This window comes from Neodiprion fabricii, chromosome 2 (assembly GCF_021155785.1).
Source record: "Neodiprion fabricii isolate iyNeoFabr1 chromosome 2, iyNeoFabr1.1, whole genome shotgun sequence".
Lineage (NCBI taxonomy): Eukaryota > Metazoa > Arthropoda > Insecta > Hymenoptera > Diprionidae > Neodiprion > Neodiprion fabricii.
This window is the reverse complement of record NC_060240.1, coordinates 1,236,900-1,259,170: the sequence shown is the minus strand read 5'-3', so window position 1 is coordinate 1,259,170 and position 22,271 is coordinate 1,236,900. Positions and strand designations below refer to the sequence as shown.

Here is a 22,271-nt window from a genome sequence, read left to right as displayed (position 1 = left end):
CAACTATAATATGCTCATACACAACTATCGCTAGATTTTTCAACGGTTTCGTCGAGACTAGACGAACATTCCTTACAATAAAATAACAAATGATATAGTAAAAAGATTGAAAACAAAGTTATATCAAATACGTCGATGTATGTACTGCAAGTTCAAAGTTTGAAAAAAAATCAAGATATCGAAGTTTGCAAATTTTGAAGTGTCTCACTTCACGGACGAATGAAATAAACTACAAGCAAATCAAACCTGCGTACAAGCGATTTAAATGAAAACTATACGTCATACAAATGCGTCTATGTCTAGACGCTGAGAGAAGAGAGAAAAATTGTCGAATCAACTGAAATATATATTTATTTGCGTCCATTCAAGATGCGTTGGTCTGAACCAAGTGTTTAGTTGGACTAGGTACCTAAATCAACTAGACATTTGGCTAGATCAACGGATCTTAAATTGACTCAAATGACTATTCAATTCACCGCCCGCGACCGCACATTTAGTTGATTCAACGACTTTTTTCTCTCAGTGTATGTATACGTATACTATATATACTATATGTACGTATATTATATTGCACTAATAATTTTTTTCCCCTTTAACTACATACGTGTACATACACACACATATATATATATATGTGTGTGTGTGTGTGATTTCTGTATTTAATTTTATTTTTTTGCTTTTTTTTTTTTTTTTTGTCGACTAAAAAATACTTAATCCTAAGCGCATATGTACAATTTAAAAACGACCTGTATTCTATTTCGTATTTATAATATTTATAGGTATTTAATATGTATGCGTGTGTGTGTGTCCGTATATTATACGTAGTTATCAATATTAATTTATGACAACGGTTTTCCCCGCAATATATTCGTATCGTCTCTTTGATCATCGTTTAGGTATCGCTATTGCTTAATTTCGTCGCCGGCATTGGATTAATTAATCAACGTCGATTACGCACGGCAGTAGGTATATGCAACGCCGCTCGCATAATGCGTAAGTAATTATTCCGGTTATGACAATGTGGATTTCAACAGCCGGACGTGAGATGCGATCGGCACGCGTGAAAGCGTTACGCGTTCGTTGCCAAACGGGATAAAATAAGTGAATCGTTCGATGGAGAGATATGATACAGGATTGGGACGAAGCGCTTCTTAAATTCTCGTCTCGTCTAATTTCAGGCTAGATCCGATTACTTATACGATACCTCATACGCAAATACGCCTGTATATGTGATCCTACGTACACCGACTCCGTATATTATTTATATACATATACAGAATCTAGGTGATTACATTATGTCATAGTACATATATGTACAAATTTATGCATAGCATCGAGATCGCGATTTTCGATCACGCTTAAGGATCGATTGATCGTTTCTTTCGTTTTTCACCTTACTCGTTTAAGCTTTTAATTTATACATATACGTATATATATGTATGTATATGTATGTATTATATGTACATTGTTGTTATATATATATATAGGTACTTCGGATTTGAAGTGATTGATTATTTTTTTTTTTTTCAAACTTTTCTTTTCACTTCTATATATACTTCTATAACCATATATTTATTGTTTTATTTATCAGATTAATTTTCTAATAATAATAGTAATAGTAATAATAATAATAATAATAATAATAATATTCTATGATAAATCTACGGTGTATTGCTTCATTATGATATGATACAGTCTTTTTACTGATTGTCCAATATCACTACGTAATTTTTATATTTATACATATACAACGTATATCCGTATATATACTATGGATGTATACAACGCATACGCTTACCGTGTAATTACGTATGGAGGTATACATATACATAGTGTATAATTGATTATTATTTTCACACTACTACACTGCACCGAGCGTCATATGATTTAAGTTATAATAATTGTTACGTGTTTAATTGTTTATTATATTAGTATATTAATATCACTTCCAGCACGGACTTTCCGCGCTTCGATTTTACAATAAATACATAAGGTATAATATCATGTGTTCCAATTTTTATTCTTTCGTTTATTCGTTTCTTTATCTATTTAATGATTACCTTTTGTTTCTCTTCATTTTTCGGCGTACCTTTTCTTCGCTTTTTAAATGACGCTATTTTTTATTTTTTAACGTTTTGTTGTTGTCGCTGTTGTTGCTGTTGTTGTTGTCTTCTTTCTTCAAATTTTATACAGTGCATTATTACGTTTTAAATTGTACTTTCCAAATGTTTAATCGTTTTAAATCGTCCATCGATATTATTAGTATATATATATATATATATACACGCATGTACGTATATGCGTATATGTGTATATAACGAAAACTTAGTATTATTACCCGTTCACCCGCAAAATTTCAACTGCAAGCTAAGGTAAGGTACTGCATATACACGCTACGTAGGTAAATTGTAGGTTTTTTCGTGTATCGTAATTCTTACAACTGGTTGCGATCGCTCGTCGTTCAGCCATCAAGGAGAGGTTATTGCAGTTTCAAAGGACCAAGAAAAAAGGGGGGGGGGGCCAATTAAAAGTATAACATACCGGATCGATGAATATAAATATTGTTTCGTTGTTCTCCGCTAATTTAAAGCAAATATCTACAATCTGACTAGGAGGTACACAATATCGACTAGAAAGTATAATATTTCTTTACCGATTCGATCATATAATCTTAGACATAGGCAAGAAATACGTATCACAGGTCCGCAAAAAAAATATTTTTCCGTCAGCTGCACGGGATGTTTTTTGGTAAATATTATTCTGAATTCAAAAATGATTTCCATTTCCCTCCGTCACGTACGGTATTCTTGAAAAATACAAGGTGTTTGCATAAGACACGGCGTAACAATAATGAAAAACACCATCATTTCACTACAACGAACCAAGCAACATATCTTATAAAATTAAACAAACAATCTCTTTACGAAACGTATTTAATATTCCGTGTTCATTCTTTTCGCCCACGAAACCTTTTCTTCTTCTCTTTGACAGACCGTTAAACAGGTTTGTATTTATTCTCGAGTCTCACTCTCGACACACATCAAACGGAAGTAAGAAATCACTTTTGCACAGAATTTTTCTAATCAAGAACAGGATACCAGATTTCGAATAAAAATCGGGAGTTTGACTGTAAATGAAACTACAAGCACGAGTTGAATAAAAAACCTGACGCGATGCAACCTTTTGAGTATTCTTTCCGATTTCGAACCCCGTGCAGTTGTTCGGTCGCAGACCCGTGTGATCGGGGATCGCAGTTTCGCTTTCATCACCCGCAACTCAACGTTCTCGGCTGTAAGCGAGAGCGACCTACGCAGCGCGATAACACCTTCGGTCACAGAGGGTATAAATTCGGGGCTACTCGAGGGTCGGATCCAGGATATCCGTGGCCTGTGGCAAATTGACTATGGGCCCGCCGTCAGCCCTGACCGAAACTCCGTGGCGCGAGTCTAGGGCCAGCCCTGATACTCGCTAAGGGGTTCGGGCTTCGGTTCAAGGTTGGGCGGCGGGTACAGTCAGTTTTGCTGTCACAAGCCGCCCTCGGGTCAATGCTGGGCGGCGAACTTCATGCGCTTCTGCTTCTGCCGCTGGTTGCAGAACCAGACCCGAACGACGTTCTTCTTGAGGTCGAGCTTCTCCGCGATCGCGGCTATCTTCTCGCCGGACGGGCGTGGCTGGACCGCGAAGTAGGCCTCGAGGGATCGCTTCTCGGGGGCGGCGATGCTCGTCCGTTTCCGCTTCTTCTCGCCGGCCGGAAGTACCGAGGGCGCGTCCGGGTCCCGCCGCTTGTTCTTCGCCTGGGCTTCCGCCTCCTCGAGCCACGCCTGGAGGATCGGCTTCAGGGCGATCATGTTGTTGTGGGAGAGAGTCAGCGACTCGAACCTGCATATCGTCGACTGGGACAGCGCCCCGACGCCCGGGAGCTTAAGGTTGGCCAGCGCCTTGCCGACGTCGGCTTGCGTCACGCCGAGCTTTATGCGACGCTGCTTGAACCTCTCGGCGAAGGCCTCGAGCTCCCGCGGATCCGTGTCCGCGTCCGGGTGAAGACCGGCCGCCGCCGCCGCCGCCGCGGCCGCCGCCATCGCCGGGTGGTGGTGGGGGTGGGGAACCGTACCCCCTATGTTTGCGTGGTGGTGGTGTCCCATCATCCCGTTCATTCCCCCGTACACCGAGGGCCCGTGGATCCCCCCGTGGTGGCCCGAGCCGCCCCCCGAGCTGTCCGACATCGGGGTCAGCGTCGTCATCGAGTTCGCCGGGTCCAGCATGTCCAGGCTCTCCATCCCCGGGTGGCTCATCTGGAACACGTCGAATCGCTAGTCAATTTTTAGAACATATCGCCGGTTTGTCCCGGAGTTAAGAGATGTTGTATCCTTCGACGTATCGTGTGTACCTACGATTAAGCTTACATATTGATCATTGACATCGTCATCCTGGCTCAGGATTGACCGATTGTAAAGGAGCTTCGATTTGTTACAACGAAGAATTCGACCGTTCATAGCATTTCGCTGTTTTTTCTGAACCATAAAATTGCTTAGAACTTTGGGAAATTATGTACAATATGTACACTAGGGTGTGCTGAAAAATAAAAAATAAATTTTTTTTTTTCAAACCTGCATCAAAACTTCGGTAACTTCTCAACTAGAATATCTTAGCCAAACATGAGCTCTGAATATTGATATTTAGAGATGCCTATTTTATTTTTTCCATATTCCATTCAAATTACAGGTTAAAAAAATCGGATACTTGAAAAAAAAAAGTTTCTCGTAAACGACTCGACTTATAAAGTATCTAAATACTTTCACTTATAGGAAAACCGGTTAAAGTAATAAAAATTCTGTCTTGGTACTTTTTATAGAGTGAGTTTCATATTAAATTTTTTTTTGCCACACCCTAATGTTCATGGAATCAGGCAACACTGGGTCATTTAGAAACATTACCTCAAATCAACGAGTATATTTTATATACAGTAATTCTATCAACTTTGCGAACATTTCAGAGATCGTTCAAGCACAAATGCAACCTCTACGATAAATTTCCAAAGTTCGCTACGATTTCGTCGTCCTAATCAGTAGACAAAAACATACGATGTAAAATGTGATTCGACCCTTCGATCGGTGCACCGTATCGTTGACATAAATTTTTAGCAACCGTCGCTGTACTTGAACTCGAGGGATATAATATCAAAGAAGAATACGAAGGAGTTATCGACACGATCGGAGTACCTGTAACTAATCAATTTGATGGTTCCTTCCGTTACATCGCCGTTACATTGAATTCTACGAAAAAACAACACGCGTGCTAACTCAAAGGGAATACGGAAGAGAAGCAGTGGTAGCGGTCGGTGATACGAAAGACGGCAGTGGTTTAGTCGAGTGTTGGTCAGCCGTCCGCCCGGGAAAGGAGTAAAAGGCAGACGGCCGACTCGCGGCCACTTTTACTACTGCAGCCTGCAGCGTCTTCGCTTTGAGCGGTGGTGATAAAGGCTCGCGTGAGTCAGCCGGGGGCTGGAATCGGCTGCTTTTAGTACTTGCAGGCGGTGCTCCAGTTTCCTGAAGGAAATAACGGGGATACGCGAGTCAACCGCAAACAGGGCGAACGAAGCGCACGTAACCTGCATCGAGATAATCGCCGGGCTGCACGTTCGTGCGGTAGATCTGCAGCTCCGCGTCGACTTTGATAATTCAATTTCCGACTTCCCCATTTTCGCTCCGGGCAACGGCGCTTGGGAATTCAACCTGGAGGCGGAGGACTGCCGGTGCAGCAGTCGATGGTCTTCGCCACGCGCCTACGCGATGGGGGATACAAAGTGGAGGGGCGGAGAAGGGAACGGAAGGGAAGGGAGAGGTCTCGGCCTGGCTATCTATCTCCGCTCTAATCAATTTGTATTATTCTACCAGGGCTAGCATCAACTGTTATTCAATCAAAAGTTAAGAGTTACCATTGTTCACTTTGACCGGGTAAAGCTTGTTCACCCTGCAGCGCGCTACGATCATCCCGTTTGTACGAGTGTACTACACGTTGCCTTTGGTGGTGTATTTTCGTTACCGCTTTTCGTTCTAATTTGTTTTTCCAGGTGGTTTTTAACGGTTTACACGAAACCCCGGGTTTATTTGCTTTACCCTAATTCACGTACGTAATGTACTTTTATACTTTACATTGTACCCAATTGCACTGTATATTACCTTGCGAAATTTATCCGTACATAGGTAATGTATACAAGATTGAAATCCCGAGTTCAATCAACGTTACCTATTGTACTTTATAGTCGTAATAAAACGAACGAGTTTCACTTTCTTCTTTATCTCAACCAGTGTGCGTATGACGAGTGAATAATAAACGATTGTCTACAAATTATTACCAAGCATCAAACCGTACTCTAAAATTATCCGCGTATGAAAAAATCGGAACATAATCAAGTGCCTGGTAAAAATTTAACTCCTTCGTCGTCGGGGCACGTGCACCGCGATCCTCCTCGATCCGCGAAATTGATCATTACACTGCACAGTAGCGAGATACACGCGGCGTCAACATATCGTGACACGAACTCTCCCCTGCATGGCGCACATAGAACGGGGATCAGTTTGCCTTTCGCGTAATGGTTAGCGTTTTTATGGTGTTCAGGATACGCGGGAGCTTCGCGGCGTCGTTGCGTTACAACCACTACGCACAATTACGCCTGGCACGTGCGACCAGGAGCGCGTATACTACTACTATCCTACACATACCGTATACATATACCTACTATCTACATACATATACAACATATATATGTATACATACGCAGAGCGTCGCGACGCCGCGGAAGGAATAAGGCAGGCAGGCAGGCGCCCTATCCGCCGTGTAGTACCTACATCGACTCGCTGCGCGACCCCTTACAAATTATTTATGAGCTTGCTTCATATTTTTTCCTCGATCCGCCCCGCGCTGTCTTCTAAAAATCCCCGCTCCGAGTTTTTTTCCTCCTTTTGTACGATACGCCGCAGGTGAAATGTCTCCAAGACGAGACGTTCAGCTTCCGAGGCCTCGCGTCATGATTGCTTGCATTTTCCGTTTTAGTTTGTTTGCGTTTTTTTTTTTTTTTTGTTTTTTTTTGTCCTTCTTTTCGCGCGAACCGGAGACGCTTCGAAATTTTCCCCAACACGCACTCCCGCAGTACTATTGCAAGGGCGTTGCAGCCAGACTCCGGGGACCCCCGCAATATTTCATCATCACGGTGACGCGCCGCCCCGCTGCGGCAGGGGTTGCAGGGTTGTGCCTGTCGCACTTCTGCACCGATCCCCCGAAAATACGCGTGCCTTATGCAGTGGACATGGGTATACGAAACTCGTTACAAGGGCTCGTGGGCACGGGGACAGAGGAGACGAATTACTTTATTGAATTCGCCACCGTGCCCCGCATTTCGTGAGCTGAAACTGGTGATGGAACGAATATTCGCATTCGCAAAACGCGTGCGAACGTTTTGCGAATATGATTGTCGCAAACGCTGCATATTTTTCTTACAAGAATTATGAAAATAATGATAAATCAGAGAAAAAACATTAGTTTGGCGATGAACTTTTATTATAAAAGTTTGTTTTCACGTTTGAATCACACTTCCGACCTCAAAATTAATTTCTTACCGTTATCAATTTGTCATTAAATAATTAAACAAACAATCGACTTGGTTCGGATCAGCTCGGCAATTTCCGGAATAAAATGCAAACGGTGATAATCTGTACCTGCGACTTGCATGGTGTGCCTGTCGGTCAATCAATCGTAAAACTCTTGGCCATAGAGAAATGGCGCCATATTTAAAAATGTATATTCGCATTCGCATTGGCGAATACTCTAAAATTTGCGGAGCGGTACGTAGATATCTACACGTGCAGATTTCGCCACGGTGTTTGATCGCCATCTGCTGCTAGTCGAGATCAGCGCTCGTTTAAAACGGCAATTAGGTGTAGAAAAAAAAGAAAAAAAAAAAAATTAAAATAACTAAACAAACGCGTGAAAAATAAAGCGAAAAGCGGACTCGGAGAGAGCGCGGCGACGAGGTTATGGGTATACCTGTAACACATAAATCGTACCCGCTGCTTGTCACGCGACGAGCTGAAAAGCTTGTTTGTTCCCGATTCAGTCACGCCACGGTCATTGCAGGTACTTCTCAAGTCTTTTTTATCATTTTTTCTCTGTCATATCTTGAGTTGTTCTTGAAACAAAAAAAAAACAAAAAAAAACAAACAGATATCCTCCCGCCATGATTATAACCGCGGAGAAGTTGACATTTTTTTTCACTTGGAAAATAATCCGGCAATTTAGTGCGTACTTAACCCTATCCTAACCACCTTTTGCCAATTTTCTACCCCCTGAATCGTCGAATCGCAAATTGTCTGATATCTTGCGGCGGAATTAACTTTCGTAGATCGATGCACATGCGATGCATCGGCCGAAGATGTGGCGCCGAGGCTGCTTTCGGTCAATGTGTATAACAAGAATAACAGGGTCTATATATATATTAGACTGGCCTTTCAAACAAATGTTTATTCTGCAAGTTGAAAAATCTCAAGTTAACCTTGAAAAAAGAAGACGCTCATAGTTTCAATGCTCTATCTCAGTATTAAGAGGTGCCGGTAATTTTTTTTTTTTCCATATATTCCAATTTCTAGGATATATGTTTCTTTGGACGCCACGTTGAATATTCCATAATGACAAATTGAAAATGTTTGAATAAAGAGTATTTTCTTCAATCCCAGATTTATTTGTCTACCGTTTGATTTTTTTCTGAATCGTTATAAGATTCAAAACGATCAAAGTTTGAAAAGAAATAAGATCTTATCTTTTGAGAAAAAAAAACAAACAAAATACAAAAAAATTTACCGACACCCCTTAATAGTGATATAGTGGACCAACGCTTCGAGGATCTTCTTTTTTCAACTCAACTTAAGATTCTTCAACTTGGAGCGTAAACATTTTTTTCAACGGCCAGTCTGATACGTATATTTGAGTGTCTGGTATACGCGCTTTCGAGAACAGCACGAGCTTCAACGATTTCGACGCGGGTATAAGGGACGCGATGTATTGACAAGGAGCAAACAGAATTAGCCGGGTTCGCCGGGTGGTTCTCTTATTTGTTTGTGTTTGGAATCGCTTCTGTCTCTCTTTGTCTCTTCCCCCCCCCCCCCTCTCCCCCCTTTCTCTCTATCTCTCTCTCTCTCGCTCGCCCTCCAGCAGTCTGTTCGTTTGCTCACCAACCGTTCGATCATCGAAAGAAACTTGGAAGAAATGGACTTTTCAAAGTACAGAGCAAACGTTGCAGATTAGCTATTATAGCAGCCAGGCGAACCGAGTGTAAAAGCGTTGTGTATCCACTCGAGGCTTTTCATCGTTGAAACACGATCAAGACCTGATATTAAGCTGCACCAGCTGTCGTCAAGCGAAAAGAATTATACTTACTGCGCAAAATATAACACACATGTGTAAGAGTCGCGAGAATGCCGGGCGTTCATTTGTCGTGAAAAAAATGTGTGAATATTGAATGCGCGGATAACAGATACGAATGAGTACAGTACGTGGAACGAGAATGGAAGAAAAGTAAAAAAAAAAAAATGAAACAAATTAAAAAAAAAAAAAGAAAGTAAACCGAGAGTGAGCCATGAATAAGCTATCCCATTATCGCTTCCTCTTTTATTCAAGTGCCTCACTTTAACCCCGTGTCATTTCCCCGGTAATTTTGACGTGTGTAACATTCGACGTTTCGAAACCGGAAACCCGGTGAGCGAATGGCGAATATTGCCTCGAGGTAATAAAATAAGTAGATTATATACTTTGGTTTCGGACTCACAAAGAGATGTGATTGTACCTGGTGATGTGGCCGGTTGTTTGGGTGCGGGGTTGGCATGTGGGCACCGTGATGGTAAACCGCCACGGGGTCGTGCTTCAAGGGCATCGGGGTGCCCGCGTTGTGCTTTCCGAGGTCAGCAGCGAGGGCTTCCGCTCGCGAGAGAAGACCATCCTGAAGACCTCCGTTCAATCCGCCGAAGATGTCACCCTGGAATTCGAATGAAATCGGAGGTTAGCTGCTGCGTAACTGGAAAGCTTTAAGCTGAGCTTTTGAAGTGGCTTGGACTTAGGGTGCTCCTTATTATCCAGATCTGTGTTAAATCATTCGAGAGAAATCTGTGTAAAGTTTCAAGCCTGAGTTGTCAAAGTCAAAGAAAACGAAATAACTGCTTATAAAACCTACACGTATTTTATATTGAAAACTATCGGAGCTCAGAGACACGTGTTCCAGTCGACCTAGGGACTTGAAACTTTACGCAGATCTGTTTTTCTGCGGGACGTCCCGATGAAAATTTCCCCGACTCCCAAATAAGTACCACCATAAAGCAGGTAAACGTAATTCGAATTCAGCATATAATGCGTAGGTAGAACCACGAATGCGGGTATATTTATGACGAACCGAAGAAGCCTGCCGCGAGGGTGCTCTTCGATCAATGTTTCACGTGAAAACCGCCACCGGTCGTGGCCTGCTTCGATTATTTATGAGCTCGGGGCTTCTTTCCGTACAACAGTCTACCACTTTACGTCGTAAACTCTAACGGCCTGCAAACGGCCGGCCAATCCGCGGCCAATTGATACGCGATTCGTGCCTGTATAACGATCGTCGAATCTTGAATCTGATGAGGCGATCAAACATGGCCGGTACACGGGCGGGTTTGCGGCGAAGAGATAACGACCGGGTAAAAACTAATTGAACGCGTACCAACCGTACAGTAGTAGGGTTGACATACTTGCAGCCGGTGCTGCACGCGAAATTCACCCCGATGCGGAGGGCTGGGGTTAACGGTGATAGTTTGATTTTACGCTCTTCAAATATTCATGGACACGTAATTCATGACGCGGCGCTGATAATGCGGACAGACACAGAGAGACACTCGAATCCAAACTCTCCGCCACGTCGTACACGAAACGCTTCGACAGCCGGCACGCAAAGTTCGAGCCAGCGTTTCGTTCGTCACGGCGGTTAACCACGTGAAGGAATTACGGAGGTGGAATGAAAAAAAAAAAAAAACAAAAAAAATTACAAGAACAAAACAAAACAAATAATCGGCACAAAACGTGAACCGAGGCTGTTGCTGGACGTGAACGTGGAACGGTAAGAGAGAAGCGACGGATGGCGCGGGGTTCGGTCATGGAGATAAATACCAGACTTAAGTGAGACTTAACGGCGTAATAAATCCACGGGAGCGGTTGTCCCGAAGACGGAGTGCCTCCCGCAGGTTTTCCTCGCTCCTTCGGGGGATGTGGGGAAGAGGAGGATCTCCGACGTGCCTTTGTCCGCGTGTATAAACGCGGGGCGAAGAGTGAACCGGCGCAACTCCTGATACAGATTGGTCTCGTTAGCCATCGTAGTTAACACCCCGGTCTTCGGCGAACTTGTTGCTGCGGCGATCCTGCACACCCTCCGCATCCGGGACTAATAGAGTCATTTTTCGAAACCGGCCGAAGGCACGAGACGCCATCAACCTTAGACCCGCGGCTCTGACACTCTCCTCTCAGCTGTTGCCCCCCGAAATTAGCCAATTATCCTGCAGCCGAATCACCGTCATTCTTCACCACACCGCGCCTAGCTGTTACAGCTATCTCTTCAATTTCACCGCGCAGTTATACCGTCCAAGGAATATCCTCGGAGTCTGCTTCGCGGTTGTAAGTTCGGAGGAAAGCGTTTCTGCACTTTTTCCTGAATTTTTAACGCTGTCTCTCGGACCGACGGATTTGTACGTGTATACGTGGATCGAATGTTTCTGAATTCGAATTAATTATCAAGAATATTCGTGGATAATTAAGCGAAGTTAGCATCGCGCGAGTTCCTCTGCAGGAACGCTTTCGAACGTGATTAATTCATCGGGTGCATGGTTATCGAGTTAAGGACAACGAAAAACTTTCAATATTCATAAACGAACACTCGTACGAATTAATCGAGGAACGATTCCAATTTATTCCGTCGTACGGAGAATCGAGCGGTGAAGTATAATCGGTTATACGTTCGACGTTATATAGCGTTGCGGCAATGTTGGAGAAGAAACGGCCATCGTTTGCAGCGAAACAATTGTCACACGGCTCGTATCTCCACCGTTAGATATCGGAACGAGCGGCGCTACAGATTGAAGTTGTAATTCAATGTTTGAACCAAATGAATGTTGTTAACTAAAATATCGCATCATACGCGGACTCGCAGTGATTGAAAAACTGAAATTGGACCTAATGAGTCGTTATTTTCCACCTTCCAAATACGTTTTTCCCATTTTCTTGGCACGCGTTGGAATATTTTGCACTAAGATAATCGGAAAGATGATTCTTGTCGCTATCATTCGATATACATCGGTGTTTTTTATATTCGAATAACGGTTCAGGAAGATACGCACATTTTTAAACGAAATCGTGAGTTGGGGCAAGTTTTCACACGTGACAATAATTTCGACTGTTTAGTCTTTTTCCAAGTCTCGGTCAAGTTTTTCGGGATTTTCGGAGTTTTCGGAGTCTAGGTCGACTATTTCGTGGTATCCAGGACGGAGAAAGGAATTATTACTTAAAAATAGACATTCAAAACTTGAGGTTCTCACATGAAAACAAGAAAACGAAGGTGCGAAAAAAAGTATTCATAATTTTTTACCAGTGTTCGTCATTTAAAATACTTGGCATCACTCCGGGATTTCTATTTTTTTTGTAATTCGAAAAACTATATTCAGACTTGCTTCGGAACAACGACGAAATTTCTCCAGTCGCGCAAACGATCCATCCACATTGCCTCGCGTCCGAATCGAATGAAATTGTTATTTTTCAAAAAATTCTAAAACTCGGAGAGCAAAAAGTGTGACAATTAACTAGCACCGTTCTCCCCTACATCGAGAAGCGAGGCGTGTCTGGTCATTTTGCACCATTGCCTCAATGATCTGGGGCACACGTCACTCATTATTTACATCGGATGGTGAATTTTGTATAATCCGTCGCAGCCGAGTCTGAGCCGAGCGGCATAAATCAGGTTCGCGTTATTGGTCTGGCGCACAGCAAATGGGTCATAGCGACAGAATTGAAATAGACAATCCCTGCCGCGTTTTCTCTTCACGTCGCCGAGCCGCTCGCTTCGGACGAAGCGAAAGACGCGGCTGAGTATATGAAAAGAAGAGAACTATCCGATCCTCAAGTCCGCGGGCTGCGGCTAAGTGACACTTGGCTCTTTTTACGGCACTCAACTTGGCCCGTACCTTATACTCCTGGCGTTATCGTGTATCTAAATAATCAATTTACCTCCCGACCATAACCGTAACCGCGAGTTAGCTGCAGTTTTATGTCAGGCTCGTGTCGCTGGCGTCGTTTACAGACGTCTATCATCGAGAAACATATATCGCGGCGGCGGATAATCAGGGAGAGTTCGAGAGAACGAAAGATCGAGTGTTGGTTCGTAATGTTCGTTCGTTTATATTTATTTACTTCTAAATTTGTCCCAGGCGAAAATGGCGCTCGTACCTGCGAGGCGGGCGGGGGCGGAAGGGATTACGCGGGTTCCCGGAGCATGAATATGACGGGGTGGCTCGAAGCCCGTTAAAAGCATCTTGGCTCTCTCTTCCCCTTTATAGCTCTCAGCCCCTGGACTAGAACCGCGTCCCGACCAATCGGAGAGAAAGCCCCCCGTCTCTGCTAATCGACTCGAAATTCAGGAGCCCGCTATACTGCAGCTTCCTCGCCGTCGTCAATTTTCCCCCACGTCCCGTCGTGCTTAAAGCCTTTGCGAATTATAAACCTCGAGGCGCGGCAAAAGTGTAGTGCGAAAAACAGAAAGAGGTCAGAAATTCTTCGCCCGACGTAGCCACGTTTTCCGTCTACTAATTGGATAAACAATTCAAGTTGCAAATATCAGTGCCAGACTCGATTGAGGGGGGATATACGCGCCATGCTGCCATTTTGTTATTAACTTCAATGAAGAAATTCTGAAACGTTCTTGAACCTATGAATAATAAAGTCCTCAAACTCAAATTGCTTCACGTATTTTCATTTTTTTTTTTTTTTAATTCAAAAAAAATAGGTATGATTTTAAACCTTCTACGCTGTCAAGCCCCCTTTTTATTAATACCTGCATAAAGTTGACTCGTCTGAATTTATTATGAAGCCGAAGCTGCGACTCGTTTGCATCAAAAAATGATAGGCACTTCTCAAAGAAAGGTTGAGAAAACTGCACCGTTAAAAGTTTTCGTACGGAACTTTCTACACTGTATTGGAAGTTTTATTTGGATACGGAACAGTGTATTCACCCATACTTACTCCTTATTCAATTTACAAATACAATAAATGTACTAAACAATTTAGTAAATTAGTAAATGTGTAGTAAATTTACAATAATTTTTAACAGTGTGGGAGATTTTTTTCCGAGTTGTAGAATTACATTCGTGAGAGTTACGATAAATATACTCACGTTGTGTCGCGGTGACCAGGAATTGCACATTATCGACGCGTCCTCCAGTATTCGACTCTGAAACACACAGGAAGAAAATTCTTGTTCAGCATTCTCAAGATAACGATGTGGATGGAGAGTTATGCAGTTCTCGAAAAATTCTCTGCAACTAAAACAGCTGCAATAATGCCTCCGTTTCAAGATTCGGCCGAAAGCTCGCGTGAATCGAGCTTGCGTGGACGTCGACAATATATAACCCCGAAATGGCTAGATCCACTTCTATCGGTGTAGATTAATTTATACCGTAGTACCTACAGCGATTCTCACTTCAATCCTTTCTCTCAAGATTATCATCTCGACCAGCTCGTAAGATACGAATCAATTTTCTCACTCCGTTTTCATATCCCTAATTGCGCTCCTCTGTGTGACAAATACAAATTGTTAGACAAAACTTTGGCAATATTTTGTGGTCAATTATATACCGTTATAAATTATCGTCAATTGTACAGTATTATACTGTTCGTAGTTAGATCCCACAGAAGGAAAACCTGGAAACCAATCGAGTCAAGTTTACCCCCCGAAATAATTGAGAGAAAAAAAATTCACCGATAAATCTAGCAAAGTTACAGTTACATTTATTTTCAACTTTGAGTAAAATCGGTTATTATTACGCTAGAGGTGAAATTACTTTAGAGCCTAAGTAAAGTAAAATTCCGTGGGTTGTGACCAAGGGAGTGTAAGCAAGGCTCAGTCGGCGAGTATCCTCTTCTTCTTGTTCTTCTTCTTCTTCTTCTTCTTCTTCTTCTTCTTCTTCTTCTTCAGTCTTGTTCTTCTTATTTTCCCCGCCAAAGTTTAACTTATAATTACGAAGATTTACCGGGGGCGACGAGTCAAAGTGTGAAATCGTGTTCAAAGTCCTCGCTCGCTCGTCGCACTCCTGGGCTTTAATAACAAATGAGCCTTGCCTGACGGAGTTGGAGACTCTGAGGCGAGTTCGGGGTCCATCCCTGCACGCGTTTTATTATGCTGCAAACCTGTGACCCACCCTCCCTCGCCTCTCTTCTTCCCCGACGTTGTTACGTGCGTCAACTCTTTTATTTTATTCAGGCACACAATTAGCCTGTTCGCATTTTTGCGTCCGGGGTGAAAAGAGAAGGAAATTTTATAATTTTTTTTTTTTGCCAAAGTTGCGTATCAAAACGCGTGTTGTAATCGTTTGTAAATAGGAACGGAGACCGTCGATTCTGGAGACTCGTCAAATGCAGATTAAGGTTTTATATCAGCGGATATCAGGCGCAGGGCGCCGCTGCGGCCCGAGGTATTTCGGTTCCAGGCGAATCTCATCATTATTTCAGGATAAAAACAAAGCCCCCTGAGAAGCCAGATAGCTGGCAACTGAGAGCCCAGAGTAAAGAGAATTCATCAAGTTTTCTAATGCAATATTCCGACTCCCAGCTTTGCTCCACGGGCAGCTGTATTAACGCGTGTACAGAAGCAACGTCTGCTTCTTACGACACCCTTTTCCTTCTTCTCTTAACTCTTTACCGATGATTTTCTTGCAGACCGATTGCACAGAGATGGAAAAATAATAATTGTGCAAGAGTAACAATCAGTTTGAGTTGCTGAGATTTTGATGCGTAATTGGAATTATGAACGGGTTCTTCGGAAATTGACGTGATATTCTAACGGAATTCAATAAGCAGGTATGCGAATTTTGCTAAGCTTCTATAAAGAAGCTGTTGCAGTCGACCCCGTTTTTAGATAACGCAGGTCTGCAAAAAAAATTAATTTTTTTTCGGCTGCATGGGATGTGCAAAAATGATTTCCATTTCTCTCCATCACGTACAGTATTCTTGTAAAATACGAGGTATTTTCGTACGAAAAACTATAACAATAATGAAAACCACCATCATTTCATTACAGCGAACTAAACAATATTTCCCAAAAAATCAAACGAGCAATTTCGTTACCAAGTGTATTTAACATTCCGTGTTCAATGTTTTCGCATACGAAACCTTTTCTTCTTCTCTTTGATACGCCTCCGAAGACGCATCCGCTTTCCATTTTCTCTTTTCCTGTTTGTATTTATTCTCGCGTCTCACTCTAACACATATTAAATGAAAGTAGGAAATCACTTTTGCATAGGATTTTTTGGATCAAGTATAGGATACCAGATTACACGGGAATTTCACTTTAAACGTAACGACAAACACGTGTTGAAGAAAAAACCTAACTTGATGGAACTTTTTGAGTATTTTTTCCGGTTTCGGTGATTGCAAATCTATAAGAAACGGTATAAAAAACCTGTGCAGTTTTTTAGTTGCAGACCAGTGTTATATATCGATGAAGTTCGATCATTCCTGTTCACGCATACAAGGTGTACAACGCATCACCCGACATCCATCCTTCACTACAGCATGCGTGTATACCTGTATCTAGAGTTCTTTTTGAGCTTTGTCGAATTGGTTCGCACGTTTCGTCGGAGCGATTTGATTGGTCGGAGGATTGACGAAGAGGGATTGCCGGGAGGAGGAGGCTGCGAGGGATGTGGAGGGCTGATCGAGGGGATTCGGCAACCACCACAGGCACCATATACGAGATAGACCGAACGATCGGGAAGCGATCTACACGACGACGACGACGACGACGGTGGCGGTTTGGTAAAACTTCAAGTAAAAATCAGTGATTTCGTAACCTCACTTAAAAGACGCGAGGTTCGCTCAATAAAGCGGCCCTGATTGGCTCCGCTTCACTCCCACACAGTCCGCCCCTGCCGCCCGCCAATCAGATCCTCGGGTTCGCCTCATCGATCCACGCCATCCACCCGGCCGCCATTCCCTCCTCCTCTTCCTCTTCGTCCCCTTTCCTCCCTCCTCGCTCCACGGCTTCACCTCTCGCGCCTCTCGCCGTAATTCTTCCATTTTCTCATCCTTCCGGTGGGTCCGACTCTCCGATTCTTCTCTTCTCCGAGTCAACGAAACTCGTCACTTTCGGATACCGCTGTTCAGCGACCGTCAGTCTACTCCGTAGTAGCGTTGTCTTCGTTTGGAGGAATTCGATAATACTCTGTCTGAAGACTACCCATCCCAAGACTTCGATACAGATCTTCCTTGGCATCAACATTTTGCCACCTGACAACAGACTTCGAACAATGCAGATTCTGATTTCAGACTCGCAGTCAAATGCGGAAGTACAGACGCATCGTGTCTGCAGTTGCAGCCTGTAGGCAGACTTACCTCGGAACGCTTTCGACTCGGGTTAAAATTCCAAGTTTTCAACCACAACAATCGGGTCATGACTTTGCACCTTCGGGAAAAGCGACGGCTGGGATTCAGGGTGCGAAATCCGCTGGTGCACGTATGACACGAGTACTTACAGTTCACTCTCACGATGAATAACGCATCATCTCTGGTCTGGTTGTATAGTTCACATTACCGGCAAACTGTCAAATCTGGAGTCCAAGCGAATCAAACAGTCAATAGAGGAGACAGGTACCAAGGTTGGATAAATATTCGCGCTACGCTGGCTCCAACACCATGGTCTAGGAATTTCGAATGTTGCGCATGCTTTTAAAGACGAAAAATTGATTCTTATCTCTGGTTGTGAGAAGACCATTCCAATGAATCCCTAAAAGGTGCAGAGCTTATTCGCGCGGTGCAGTTAACTCTTCCCCGGGAGAGACGAAGGGTCTAGAGCGATAGTCGGGAAGCAATTATATCCGCTGCTCGGATCATCTTTACAGTCCAACAGAGCGTAGGAGGTGAGGTGGTGCTCTTCTCTCCACAGTTTATTGGCCATATTGTAGCCACAACGTGCCTACGAAGGGTATACGCATACGTACGCCTTGGTACTTACCGTGCCAAGACCTTCGTGGTATACATTCACTGTTCGCGGCTTCTGCCTCGCGTCGAAGTGCAACAAACCAATGAAGGTCTGACTGTGTACCAGGATAGGTGTCGGTGACGCGTTACATGTAGTTGATTCTCGACGAAAGACCTTGTTATTCATCCGGCGGAGACAGAGGTCGAGAGTAAATGGAAAAGCTCGCGGAATCAAGAAACTGCACCTACCTGGGTGCAGACAGTTATTGTGCAGCTCGCGTCGGCCGCAGGCCGTCAGAGGTGACGAATTAGTGGGTCGGTAGTCGGCCGTGTTCCGCCCGGTTTTACCCCGTTATTTATTCACGAGCGGCTTTCATCTCCCGCACGGCGTCGACCGGACCGCGTTTGCGCCTGCGGACACCGGTCGAAATGTCACGTAACGGTGGCCGTGAAATAGTCGCGATTCAACAACTCTCACGCCATGCTTACTCGCGATCGTCGCTCCCCCTCGTGTAACGTTTTATTTACGTGCATGCGTAACTTGCGGATCCCGCCGAAAGTAGGACGGGTCATACGATGCGGGGGGTATTTTGACGTTGAGTAACGCCGGAGCAAGAGTCGCGAACGTTGCAAGTAAATAAAATGAGTCCAACGAGACGAGTTGTAACCACGACGCTCTTCCGACGTTTGAAAAATAAGGGTGCAAATACTGCCTATGGCGCAAATATTGATGGCCTCGAATTGGATTTACTCGGTATACGTTACCACGTGACCGACGATACTTTATGCTCTGTACCTTTGACGCGCTACCGTACCTGGCAAACATCATGCATAAGTAGGCAACGTCTTTGACGTGATCCCTCAACAGTCTGAGCACAATGGGTATAGGTACCTTACGTTCAACGTCAATAAAGTCAACACACACTGCATCGGCCTATACTCGCTGATTTCCAACTGGCCTTGGCATAACAATTCGAATGCAGATAATGCACCGAAAAAATGTAGATGATGCAGATTTTACATCTCCTCTGGTGAATGTATGAACAACCATTTCTCGGAGTCAAATCTACATCGATTGCGGCAGATCTTGTACTTAAGCGTGTTGTAACTCTTGCTATTGGTATTCTGACTCTTACTATCGGATTTCTAAAAACGTGTTGGCAATATATTCACCACAGGAGATGTGAAGTCTACAATATTTTGCTTTCCATGTGCCATTGGAGGTTGTTTGAGAAGACTGCAATAACGCGGGCAACGGTTCGTTACCCTTGGTGAGAAGAGAAATGAGAGACGGAGACGGACGGCGAGGGGGACGTTAAAAAGTACGACGCGATGTATAAGTTAGGGGGGGATGCAGGGGTGTAATTGGACAAGTAGGTAATACACTTAAGGGCGGGCGACTATCGCAAATAGTGTATAACAGGTTGGTCACGCGGCGACACACGTGCCGACACGTGGCGTCGACACCCGAGTGCAATTCCCAGAGTTCATCCTTTCCCTGGTGTAGTCTGGCAGGGATGATCGCACTCTCGTGTAACGTCCTTCACGATCATCAGCCACTTCGGGTCCCACAGGATACACCCGGGAAGACGACGCAAGGGGAGAGCCAGGGAGGACATTTACGAAAATTGAAACGTCGATTTGTCCGAACGATTCAGCCGCCTAATTGCACGTCGAGCGGACTATGAAGGGGTTGAATTATAATTATCATACCGTCTTGTGTTTCACTGCAATTGTAATCCACCCCCCATTAAGCTCGGGGCTCAGTCTGGGGTCTTAATTGACAACGAGTCGAGTCGAACGATCGGTTTCTCGGTCGTTTCCAGTGTCTAGCACAATTTTCTTTCCACGCGTGCTTCGCTGCGAGTCGATTAGTGAACGCGTGTCAAACCAGAAAGCACGTGTGTCTGTTTGCACAATGTCGGACAACCTGCAACCGCGTACCTGCTACGCCCGCTTCGCCTAGACCTCTGTGAACTAGACAGGATATTTGTCCCGGGTACACGCAGGTGTTTCCGTCCATTCGAGCGTGAGGCCAGCCATCGTTGAGATAATCGAATACCCAACCCTGACAATGAGCACTTCATTCCGTGTCAAGATATACGCGTCCGGAAACGTGTTGATGACCAAACGACGACGATATCACTTCCAAATGGGTCAAGGAAAACTTTGGATCGCTTCGTCATTCCTCATCGTCGTCTTCTTCTTCTTCGGCACGGTTAGCAGATAATGGCAACGTCTTATTTCATTCTCCTTCTCTCTTTATAGGGGTTGTTACGACGGGGCGGAGCGTGGAACTTCTTACTGACGTATGCATACGTGCGCTTCATGCGCAGGCGTATTTCTCTCCTACCGGTTGGAAAGGATGAAGTATATATAATATATAGAGAGTCAACGTTCGAAAGCGAGCGGCGTGCTCGTCGAAGCGTGACCGAACTGTTAAACGTCGAGTTTCCAAGTTTTTCTTTTACTTCTTTCAGCTTGTCTCTTTTCTTCTTCCTTATACACAATTCTTTTCCTATGTCTTTTACTCTTACAATCTCTCCTCCTCCGGTTTACCTACGTACAAACGTTCCACATCTGGTATCTCATACATATTTATCTTCGGAAAAATTTTTGCATTTTATTTTCCAGTGTCGACAAGAACTTCGAGGTGGAGAGTTTTAAGACGATAAGGAGAGGAAACAATTGTGCAGATGATCTTTTACATTCACACTTCTTTGTGCGAATGAACAGTGGTACTAGTTTATACCGACGAACAATCAACTTTCTTTACCACGAAGACAATATCTTTTTTTTACCTCTTCTTTTCAAATTTACCAATTTCTCAGCCAAGATGAATTCTCCAATCTTGAATTACGTAAAAATACTCTCTATTACGAACATCAATCGTAGGTGATAAGTGGAGAGGAGAAAAAAGGGAATCAAAACAAGGAAAATATCCCGTCGAGTAAATTAAATGGAACGATATTCATGGATCACATGTTGTTGTGGCGCTAAATAGAAGCGGGTGCACTCGCTAAGGTGTGACATACATACATACACAACACACACTGCATACGACTTACAAACAAACACAGATGCGTCGAGTGCGTAGCTCGCGTGCCCCTCGTGAATTTAGAACTCGTTAAATTCCACTCGTCGCTCGTCCTCCCCTCGGCTAAACTCGCTCAAGAGAGGGAAAGGGACGCCGGGAAACCTGCCTGCGATGGGGCGGGTATACCAAGGTGGGGAAAACCCCACGAGTATTATTGTAATTATACACTTACGTTTATTTCCTGTCTGCCCCCTCGGCTCACGCGGCATTACGCGGCCGCCACCATCAGCGGTATGGGTTATACGAGCTACGGTCGCACGGGCATAGATTCGATACCTACTCGCCCAATCGCGATCGACAAACGGTCTGAATGTCGATGAACCATCGGCAGTCGGGGAAGATTTATCCTTTCGAATAGACCCGGATCCGCGCAGATTCGGAGACAGACCCGGCGACTTGTACTTTTTTCAGGTACATGGGGTTCGTTATAGAAGTGAGAACGGAAGGGGGTTGTTTATTTACTCTGTCACAGTTGCATGGTATTTTGATTAACGTTGTATCGTCGCAATGTCGAAACATATTTACCTCGTTTATACATCATTTTTCAATAAAACCAAAAGTAGCTTCAAGTTCATTTCCGTTACCATTTTTCCCCGAATGTAAAGTACCGCTGTGTCAATCAATCCAGGTACCATTATAGATCAAAGATATGAATTATCAACCTTTGTAAAATGAAAAAATGTCCATACCGCAGTGCGGGACGATGCTGGGATGAATGGAATAATTGTCTCTGAAAAAAAAGGGAAATCAATTTTGGATTCAACGCAAATGAGTAAAGTATTTGATAGAATACAGACACGCGAAAAGTTCGAGGCAACGGAACCGACTGACTCAATAACAATCTTGAAAAGTTTTCAATGTGATTCCATTCGAGTCTTCGCCTACCAATAACGTCCAATCTGCAGACGTCCTTCGCTACTTTTCCCAG

The 22,271-nt window shown here is 43.9% G+C and overlaps 1 protein-coding gene across 2 annotated transcripts in view; it reads right to left on the bottom strand.

Moving 5' to 3' along the window:
- Window positions 1-2,923: 2,923 nt before the first annotated feature.
- The window catches only part of LOC124175366 (inhibitory POU protein), a 29,777-nt gene continuing 10,429 nt past the window's right edge, over window positions 2,924-22,271 (bottom strand). Inside the window, exons 2-4 of one of the 2 annotated variants that reach the window (XM_046555562.1) lie at window positions 14,447-14,503; window positions 9,818-10,024; window positions 2,924-4,292 (exon numbers count right to left, since the gene is read on the bottom strand). In XM_046555562.1, the coding sequence (XP_046411518.1) occupies window positions 3,543-4,292; window positions 9,818-10,024; window positions 14,447-14,503 (1,014 nt within the window). In that variant the 3' untranslated portion in view covers window positions 2,924-3,542. The remainder of the gene's footprint in view (window positions 4,293-9,817; window positions 10,025-14,446; window positions 14,504-22,271) is intronic. The other variant, XM_046555563.1, reaches the window with a different exon arrangement.